The 10,707-nt window shown below is 39.7% G+C and overlaps 1 protein-coding gene across 1 annotated transcript in view; it reads left to right on the forward strand.

Annotated features, from left to right (window-relative positions):
• The window catches only part of FAM135B (family with sequence similarity 135, member B), a gene marked incomplete at its 5' end in the record, with an annotated part of 51,795 nt that overhangs the window by 19,035 nt on the left and 22,053 nt on the right, over positions 1–10,707 (forward strand). Inside the window, 2 exons of the mRNA XM_009997740.1 lie at positions 5,979–6,132; positions 8,772–8,821. Of these exons, the coding sequence (XP_009996042.1) occupies positions 5,979–6,132; positions 8,772–8,821 (204 nt within the window). The remainder of the gene's footprint in view (positions 1–5,978; positions 6,133–8,771; positions 8,822–10,707) is intronic.

Genomic DNA, 10,707 nt, shown 5'->3' on the forward strand with positions numbered 1-10,707 from the left:
AAAGAGTGTCCTTCTGCTCATGTGCTTCTATCATATCCCTAATTGCCAAAAATTGTTTTCTTTTAATCCTCTCTTTTTTCAAAAAATGATAACAAGGTGCAAACACTAATGGTCAAACTCAAGCTATAATGAAAAATTCATATCCAACCAGCAAATAACAGATTTCCTATTTTAGAAAACAATGTCCAAAGCAGAGATGAAGAACCTCCTTTATCAGTGAGTTTGAAGCTGGAATAAAATTTATGTTAGGTGACCAATGTGTGCATGCAGATGGGGAGGTAGATGCTGTGCTTTCAGAAACTGCATTCATCTTGGGTTGGTGCATTTTTTTTCCTCTGTTTCAAGCAGTACTTCAGATATTCACCAGAAGCAGACTAGATAGACTAGCTCTGCCTGCTAATGAACTACGGCTGGAGACTGCAAAGCTTGGCTGTTTAGTCTGGAATGGCTTTTTAGTATCTTCAAATTATTGGCAGGCTATTTGAATTTGAATCTGCATTGTGAAATGCTATGTTAAATTAGATTAAATGTAAAGGGTCTAATTTACCAACTGTTAGTAGTATTGTACATTCTACATAGTTAATGTAGCTTATGCAATTAATACAAGCCAAATACAAGAAACTTACTGTATGCTGCAAAGCATAAAATCCAATTGGTACCTTTTGATATTAGATGGATTTAGTACACTGAAAATGGATATTCAGAAATTGTTTTCTGCATTTGAATAATGAACTGGCACAAACCTTATTTAATCACGGTGTTTGCTTTTCGCAAGTAATTTTCCTTTCTCTTGCTATAAAGGAAAAGTACATTTGCAAAGTAATACACTCTAATTATTGGAGAAATCTGTTGACTGGAAATAACATTACACAGGAAAGCTACTCATTTAAAAGGCTGATTTATTTAAATATATTCAGGAAGGATATCATAAAGAATGTTTAGGGATTTTGGTGGTGTTGATTTTATAGGCTGTTTTATATGGCTGGGTAAATCTAGAACATCTTAGAGGACTGATGGACAAGAGACTTTGATGATCCTGTGTTGGGACCTGACTTTGCAGAACATGATCAAATTGAACTGAAGCCTTTATATTTCCAAAACACCAGTCAGTTGTTTTTTTTTCATCTGGCATTTGACTGGGGTTTTCTTGATATCATCATCCATCAGTAAACTGAGAAATGAAGGAATTAAAGCTGCACGTACATGATTCTTCCTCACACCCTGCAAACCTTCCTTCAGTGATATATCCTTTTTGGTATAATCAGTACACTTAGGGCTCACTTGACACTTGAGGAAAATGGATTTCTTTATTTTGCCACTGAGAAATAAGGAATTGGTTAGTATTTTGCATTTACTCAGTCACTGAGGCAAGCAGCTCTGGTAACTGCAGAGAGCTCTAGTGGGGTGCACAGGGAGGTTTCCTGAAGCAGGGAAACCTCAGGGGAGTGGACAGACCTGCCAGGACCCTACTTCTCATGCAACAGCAGCTGAGAAAACATGTCACTGAGGCGAGCAGCTTCAGTTTGTGCAGAAGGGTGTGCAGGAAGAGTGCTGTAATTCTGCCAGCTTGAGCAGGGAGCCATAGTATCCAACAGGCAGGAGGCCGTGTTCTCTCTACACTCTGCACCTGCTATGACTGATGCAGCTTCCCAGGCAGAGCTCTAATAGGAACATGCTGCCACCCTGGCTGATGTCTGCTGGAAATCCAGTACTGGGCAAACAGTCTAGGAGGTTCCTGGCATGTGTGTAAAATAATTTCCTCACACAGCTGGGGAGGGAGACAACGAGGGAGAGTGGCCTGCTAGACATGTTGCTTGCAAACAGAGAAGGACTTGTGGGTGATGTGATGGTTGGAGGCCATCCTGAGCACAGCAATCAGTTTTCAGTTCTTGCAGAAGTAAGGAGGAAGATCAGGAGAATTGCCTGGATGGCCAGGGCCAAAGAGTTACTATGAATGGAGTAAAATCCAGGTGGCAGCTGGTCACAAGTGGCGTTCCTCAGGGCTCAGTGCTGGGGCCAGTTCATTTTAATGTCTTTATCAATCTGGATGAAGGGATCAATTGCACCTTCAGTAAGCTTGCAGACAACACCAATTTGGGCAGGAATGTTGATATGCCTGAGGGTAGGAAGGCTCTACAGAAGAACCTGGACAGGTTGGATCAATGGGCCAAGGCCAATTGGATGAGGTTCAACAAGGTCAAGTGCCGGGTCCTGCACTTGGATCATAACAACCAGGCAATGTTACAGGTTTGGGGAAGAGTGGCTGGAAAACTGTCCAGAGGAAAAGGACCTGGGGTTGTTGTTCAACAACCAGATGAATATGAGCCAGCAGTGTGCCCAGGTGGCCAAGAAAGCCAATGACATCCTGGCTTGTGTCAGAAATAATGTGGCAAGCAGGACTACGGAAGTGGTTGTCCCTTTACACTTGGCAGTGGTGAGGCCACACTTCAAATTCAGTGTTAATTTCTGGGCTCTTTATACAAGAAGGATGCTGAGGTGCTGTAGTGTGTCCAGAGAAAGGCAGTGAAGCTGGTGAAGGGTCTAGAGGACAAGTCTTCCAAGGAGTGGCTGAGGAAACTGGGGTTGTTTATTTTGGAGGAAAGGAGGCAGAAGGGAGACCTTATCGCTCTCTACAACTACCTGAAAGGAGGCTGTAGGGAGGTAGGTGTTGGCTTTTTCTCCCAATTAGCAAGTGATAGGAAAAGAGGAAATGGTCTCAAGTGGTGCCACGGGAGGGTTTAGTTTGGATATGTGGAAAAAAATTTCTTCACTGAAAGCAATTGGTCAAGCAATTGGACCAGGATGCTCAGGGAAGTGATGGACTCATCGTCCCTGAGGTGTATAAAAGACATGTAGGTGTGCTGCTTAAGGATATGGTTTAGTGGTGGACTTGGCATTGTAACATTTACAGTAGGACTCAGTGCTCTTTAAGAGTCTTTTCCAACCCAAATGATTCTGTGACTCTGCTCTCAGTATAATACATTCAGCTTTGATGCCTGACTTCTAGTTTGGGGAACACGACAGAGGAACATTCTCTATAGAAGATACAACAAGGCACAAACTTACCAACCTTCCTGTCTCCAGCTTTTCAACCCGGCACTCACAAAACTAGTTCAATCTTCAAACCTGGTAAAACTCTTCCTCCTCTTGAGGTCACTAGATTAGATTTTGGTAATATGTCTTTCTACTGATAACTTACTCAGCATAGAAAGAAATCTCATTGCTAAACTCATCAGATAGGTGCTGAATCATATTTGGCAGGTGATAGGAGAACTTTGCTGTCCATATTTGCATTCAGAGTACTTAGAGATGGTTAAGTCTCACGAAGAAGATTGTTAGGCATTCATTTGCTCCTAAGATCTTCAGAAATAGAAAAGGGCAAAAGTCAGAGATACAGAAGGTCTTGGAAAAAGAAATGAGTGCAGATGCATCTTAAAACTAGCATAGAAAAATCTGTCTACCTAGAAATTAATGAGATTAAAATAACAGTAGACCAAAGGAATTAATGCAAAAGGTCATGAGAATCTTTACAAAGGAACCTAAGATGTACTTTTACAATAGATATTACAAGTGCAGAACAGGATTTTTGTCTTAACCAGCAGTAAACTGATACCTGTCCTCCTTATTCAGGAAACCCTGATTGCTGAGCACTTTTTTATCTGTTTAGTGGGTCACAGACACTGGTTTTCCTGACTGCTGGTTTTACAGCAGTGTTTTCCCTTAGCACAGCATGTACCATGTTTGTTACTGAACTTGGTTTGTTAGTAGTGTAATCAGATTCCCTGTTTCAGGTTATAACATAGGAAATAGAGGGTCACCTAAATAAATGAACAACAAAAGATGCAATTGAAAGGGCAAATGTGGAAGGTTTGCAATCTTCAAATGAAGATATTTCTTGACATTTCTCAGCTTACTGAACAGTGACGGATAAGCTGATTTAGCTGCAGCAGTTTATAATGGCATAATCTGACAGATGCCTACCCTGCTGGTCTCCCTGCAAATGAGGATGCACAGACCTTAGTTCCCATTAAACTGTCCCTGAGGTGGGTTTATTAATTGCTGTTACGTCCTGCTCTGCACCCTATATGCGTGTGTCAACTTTCAGAAGAAACTGTGAGAGCAGTAATATCTAAGTCATTGAAGGACCAGAGTTGTGGAGCCTGGTGGTATTTTTCTATCACACTCACTTTCAACCTTGAAAAAAGGATTTTTCAAATGAGAATGGGTGTTCCCATTAAACAGCAGGATTTCCAAGTCAGCTGCCATTTAATGCAGTTTCAAAAAAATGCTTCAGCTGAAAGATAAGGCTTCTTACTTACATGCAGCAGGGCCTGGACTGTGCCTCTTTGGCATTGCCTTGAATTGCGGCTGTGCAGAGCAACTCCTCCAGTGCAACAGTGTTCTCAAAGCCCAGCACCTTTCTTTGGCACAGATATTCCTCCCAGAGAGCTGGAACAGAGAAAGGAGATGTGGGAGCAGTCTTTTCAGCCCTCTATGAGCCCATGTGTACTATCTGTATCTTACAATAAATTTCAATGGACAGCAATGCTGGAGGACTTTGACTTGTCTGGGCTATACTCAGTGCTCCTGATTCTATCTACTTACATTGTGGAACATGAGCTCAGTTGTCCTATACTTCATAAATAATGAAAAAAAAGTGCCCATAGTTCAGCTCCTTGGTTTTAGATGCTAGTTTTATGATGAAAACAGTCATTCCCCCCTCTTTGCAAAATATATGCTGTAAATAAGGAGATCTAGATGTATTCCAAATTTGCCTGATTTTTCACAGAGTTTAAGGACAGAACACCTAGGTGCTTTTCCCACTTCTCTGTTCTCATAACACTTTCTTCTCCTGAACTACAGATAACTCACTCCTGTTTGGGGAAACAACAACCAGATATAATCACTGATTGCAAGTGCTCACACACTTTTCTTCTGCATCATTGGACAAAAATTGTAAAATGCACACAGAGAACTCAGAAATAGAAGCTGTTACTGATAGCTATCATACTACTCTTTGCAACTCTCCATGAAATCCTGGGCACAAAATCACAGTTTATGAAATAATTTTATTTTAAGTATGAGCAGTTGAAATTTCAAATGTGAGTAATTTATACAAGCGGTGTTTTTTGGCAGAAGTTGAAAGTTTGTATTTATGGTGACATAATGAGAAGTTTATGTTCTCAATGTAAATGTGTTGTTAGGGAAGCTTTTGTATTAACCACACTGTGATCTACCCAATTACATCTCCTCCAACAAGAGGTACAGTAATCCAGACATTGATACTAGAGTACAAAGCGGCTCTGATTTGTTGATAAGATAACAAGGCCATCTGCATTTTTTAAATCAATATGCATAACAAAGCATACCACAATGCCATCAAGCTGCAGTCTTTGCAGAAGGGGATAAAAGGATATGAGGAGAAAAGAAAGTTAATGTAGCCCTCTTCATAGCCCTTTCCACCCCTACTAGAGCAGAGGGTCTGTGTTTTGCACAGCACTATCAACAGTGTGAGGAGACACTGGCTCCATGGTGGGACGTATGAAGGACAGAGATGGACTTCTCTGTTGGAATGTTTGGACTGAGGGTCTTTGTATATGTGACAGCACTGCTGGGACCTAGTAGTTTTTGGTATGGTTTGGAAAAAAGGTACAGGTAGAATGAACGTACTGTTATGACTACAGATAGCATCATAGAATCATAGAATGGTTTGGGTTGAAAAGGACCTTAAAAATCATCTAGTCCCAACCTCCCTGCATGGACAGGGACACCTCCCTCTAGACTAGGTTGCTCACAGCCACATCTAGCTAGTTAGGTGGCTAGGAGGTAGGGATGGTTGAAATCTCTGTCTGGTGCCAGCTACTCGATTAGAAATGAAAGGCTGCTCACAACTGGATTTTTGTGGAAACCTCCAGGACAAATGGAAACAATGAATTTTGATCTCTGCATTTTATTTTCTTGATACTTTTGTTACACAGGGTAGTTTTTATGTCCCATCTGAAAACTGCATGCAGCATGCATACAAATGGCATAAGGACCTCTGTCTTCTACTCTTGAATGCTCAAAGAGGACTTCACATGTATTACAACCTCATAATGAAGGAGATTCCTGATTTACCACAGCTCAAGTTGGGTAAGTGAACAGATGTTTAAAATCACTGAATATTTTACAGTGCTGCATTTTCAATGAACACTTTAGTACTAAAATTCTTGGGGTATTCAGATGGTTTAGAGGATCTTTGCTTCTATTTCCTGATTCCTAGTTATTTTCAGACACTCTTACAGATGACTGTTTTCTCCATTTATGCAGATCTTTTTATGGGCTGCAGCCTGATCTGTAGAGGGGTAAAATGTTTTGATAAGTTTATCAAAATACTTGTCTTTCAGTGATTTGGGGCCTCAGTTGCTTTTTGTAGGCTTGAACTTCCTTTTCTAAATTGCCATGAAATCTGGGGAGGATTCTAGCATATTTTGTACACTTGAGCAAACATTTTTTTTTAAACTGAAAGGAAAATCTAAAAGGTGATATGGGTGTTTTTGAAACACACTCCCTCATTTACAATTTGCAATGTATTTCTTCTCTAATTACATAATTACCACTTGCTCTTTAAAATTATTCTGCTTCTCTTCCTAATTCAATTGATTTTCTGGTTTTGACAGAAGGCTTTTTTGGCTGGCCAGGCCTGTTAGGTCCAATGTGCAAGTGCTGGCTGGATTTGAGGGATGGAGCTCTGTAATTTGTGTTTAGTCATGTTTGTAACGACAGCATGAGCTCCAGTGAAAATGAAGCTCATCCCTGACTAATTCCTGCTCTCCCTCCTGTTTTCTCCTGAATTCAAGGAATGTGGCTCATGATTTCACATCTGTGTTTTTTTGTCTATTTCGGTGTGCAGGTTTTGAAGTTATGAGTTTGTTATGTTGCAGAGATAATTTTATTAGGAGAGTCAATTGCATTGGCCAGTAGATTTAAAAAGGGAGCAAAAAACATCTCTCAGTTTCACTGGTTAATGCTTATATACAAGAATGATCAAACATACTGCATTATGCTTTAAAGACTTATTGGCTTGATAGCTCCTTTCTTCCGCTTCATGTCTTGTTCCTCAATATTTATTTCCCTTCAAGACAGACTAAAACCCATAGGGTGGGAAGAGCACATACAGTGTTATTCATTCCAGCTATGAGGGGGGAAAAAAAAAAAAAAAGCATTTGTACTTACAATTTACGAGCTCTCAGACAGAATCCAATATGCAACAAAACTTGTGCTTCAGGCATCTTTGTGATTAGGCACATATAATAGATTATTTCTGTTGCATCTGGACAGGCTTATAGGTTGGGAAATGGCAGAGTTATGTATGCTTGGTTGACCACAACCCAGAGCACATACTGGCTTTATAAATATTTTTATCTTGGTTTTCAAATGACTCCTGGTACTGAAGCAGGACCTTAATTTCCAAATGTACTTATTGTAATACATGCAAACTTGCTAAATGCAAATACCTTTTTTAGCCTCTTAAGCAGAGTGTTGTTTGCATGGATTTATTCACAGTCTGTATTCTTAATTTTGAGGCTAATCTTCTGACACCTGGTGCAAAACTCAGCAAAATCATGGGGTGTAAGATTCATCCAATACGATGAATATGAAACAAGTTTTTACATCTGTCTCCTGGGAATCACTAGGGAGAAAGAGACCCAGTTAGGACAACAGAATATGCTATCTGACAGTAGTGCTTTCTTCCTTGGCATGGCACAAACTACACATTGTACTTCCTAATTTTTCTCCACTGACCATATTGTAAACATCTATATTGGTAAGATTAAGCTCATCTAAAGATAGGTAAGATCAAGCCAAGACTATAAATCTCTGCAGACTTTCTTAATTATTATTTTTTCCTAATACCCTCAGTAGTATATTAAAAGAAAAAAATAAAATAGCCTAGTTAAAAATGGGAATGACTGCTTCCCAAATTTTACCAGCTGAGGATGGATCTTTTCAAGGTGCCACCCATCTCAGTCTATTCTTTCCCCTTCCTTAGCCATATTTAAAAAAGAAAAATTTGGGGATTAGGAAGGGAACTGGCCTGTTGGTTGTTCAACTTTGATTCTTTACAGATACTATTAGAAAGTTCTACATTTCAAAACCAAGCTGCCCAAGTTGGAGAGCTGACTTTTGTTCTCTCTTGCCTTATAGTCTGTGGTGCATTTAAAGTGGAATGTTCCTGTGCTGGATTCACTCAGGACTACATCAAAGCACTGCTGCTTTGCTGCAGGAGTGGAGAGGTACTTCACACTCCACAAGGTGGTCCAGAGATGTCCAGTCTTTTACTGGTCAGACACCTGGAATTGCTTACACAGTCCTGTGCAGCACAATAAGGAGAACATTCTCTTGCACATCATTTTCTCAGACTTACCAATGGTGAGACTTTGCATTCAGTTATGGAGTTGCCCATAAATACCAAAGTCTAATAAAGAAACTTCTAGTGAAAGAGAGCATGGACAGCGAAAAGCCCAAATCTGTTGGTTTTGTCCTGACAACAGCATTCAGGAACTTCTACAAGTTTAGTAGTCCAGGTTACACAAGCAGAAGTTGGGCCTACACCTGCACCAGTACAAGGTGGGTTGTGAAATGCACACATCCACACAGAAACTTCTCTGGCAGGGAAGAATATGAAGTTGCTTATTTCTCACGTGAATAAACAGCAGAGCATTAACATTTTGCATCTACTGTTCTTGAACTTGATCTCTTTCTTTGTGTTTTGTTTTTTTTTTCCCTAGAGGAGCTATCTCCAGAAGAGACGCTGTCTCAGCTTTGTATGGAGCTGCAGGTATTTTCTTCACCAGAATCTGCCCCTACATTCTTCAAGTCCATTTTTCAAATGCCCAGTCACATATCAGTGTGGGGAGAAAGGGAATTTGGTGACATCAGAAAGTTTGTTGAATGTTTCTCTCCCACCAACAATTTAACTAATTGTTAACTAATTTTCATTAGTCACAAGATGTTTAAGTCACCAGCTGGATTGCTTTAACATCCTCAGTGAGCCTAGCTATGAATGTCAGAGTATGCAGAAAAAGAAATATTTGGAGGTAGATTGCAATTACAGCTTTCATGCTGACAGGAGAAAATATACTTTGGCAGGTTATACAACCAGATCTCTTAAAATAAAAATGCTTAAATATGTAGGGAGGCTTATGGTAAAGAAGAAGTTATTTTGGCACAGAAATGACTCAACAACTCTCTTGAATTTGCTTCTGCTGTGTTTATTTCACGTGAGACACAGCCAAGTCAACAAGGGTGCCAGGAAGAAAAGCAAGTGTCAGCTGATCACTGGGGAAAATGCTTTAAAATCAGAGATTTAATAGGATTGCTTTGCTCAGTATATTAGCAGGAGGAGCAGCATAGGGAAGAATCACAAAAAAAAAACAAACAATAAAACAATTACCAGAGAGAAACTGAAGCCAAACCAAACTGGAAGTATATTCACACTCCAGCTAGAAATGATGGGCTGAAGTTTGTGAGCCATGGGTGAAAAATGTTTGAAATGGCAGTTTTCTTAATTCTAAATTCAGATTTGGATACTTTGCAGGAAATCTGATTTCATATAAACTTGATTTAGACAACCATAAATTCTTTGGCTCAGTTCTACTAGATTTAGAAGCTGAAAGGATATAGGAGGTCAAACAACACAATCTGGCATCTTCTTTGGACTTATTTGGTGAGACTCTGGAAGAATCTGAATTGGCTTGGCTTATATCAGAAAATGCCAGCATTTGTTTCTCTCTATTTTCTAATTCCTGTCCAATTCTTCTCCCAGATAAACTTATTGATTTGTTTTGCATGGCAATATTAATAAAGCCAAGGTGCTTTGACTCTTTGAAAGCTGCTGGGAACGCAGTAGCATCAGAGAGGTGAATGCAGTAGCTAGAACAGCTGTTTCTCTGGGGAGTTATAAAAAACTTGGGTTTTCCTCTACACCATGAAAACATTTTGCTCTAGTAACTTGAGGTGAGAGCTTTCTATCCATCCATGCATAATTTGATGATAAACACAGTGAATTTACAGAGACTCTTGAGACATAAGTGTTGAGATCTTGTAAGATATTGGTGGGAAAAAGATGTAGCATTGACCATCACTGCAGTCTAAGTGCTGAAATCGTATGTACCCCTGTTGTACAGAGTAGTATTGACAATGATCTGTCAGTGTTTTGTTTCTAGGAGTGTGTGAACTGAAACCAGTAATTTTTTAGCAGAACATACAGAAACTGGTCATTTGTAGAGGAAGAAAATCTTATTAAAAACTATACAGAGAGAAGCCTGTTGGGTTAGTCTCCAGTTACCAGTGTTACCAGAACTACATTAATTTTTAAAATGAAATACAAACAAAAGAAGCAAAAAAAAAAGTGCATTTATTCTGCTATAACTTGGTATTCAACCCAAGAACAGAGCAGATACTCAATGCAGGAGATCGTGGAAGGGAAATATCTTTTTAATGCTCTGATTAATTTGTTAACAAACAAGTAAAATTAACCCCTAAAAAAACCTCTAGGATTTTTTGTGTATATGACAATATTGTTAAAACCAGTTATAGATAACAGCACAGCAGCAGGTTTTGGGAGTACTCAGAATCCCTTCCTTCCTTCCTTCCTTCCTTCCTTCCTTCCTTCCTTCCTTCCTTCCTTCCTTCCTGCCTTCCTTCCTGCCTTCCTGCCTTCCT

Source organism: Chaetura pelagica, unplaced genomic scaffold (genome assembly GCF_000747805.2).
Source record: "Chaetura pelagica isolate M959 unplaced genomic scaffold, ChaPel_1.0 scaffold200, whole genome shotgun sequence".
Classification (NCBI taxonomy): Eukaryota; Metazoa; Chordata; class Aves; order Apodiformes; family Apodidae; genus Chaetura; species Chaetura pelagica.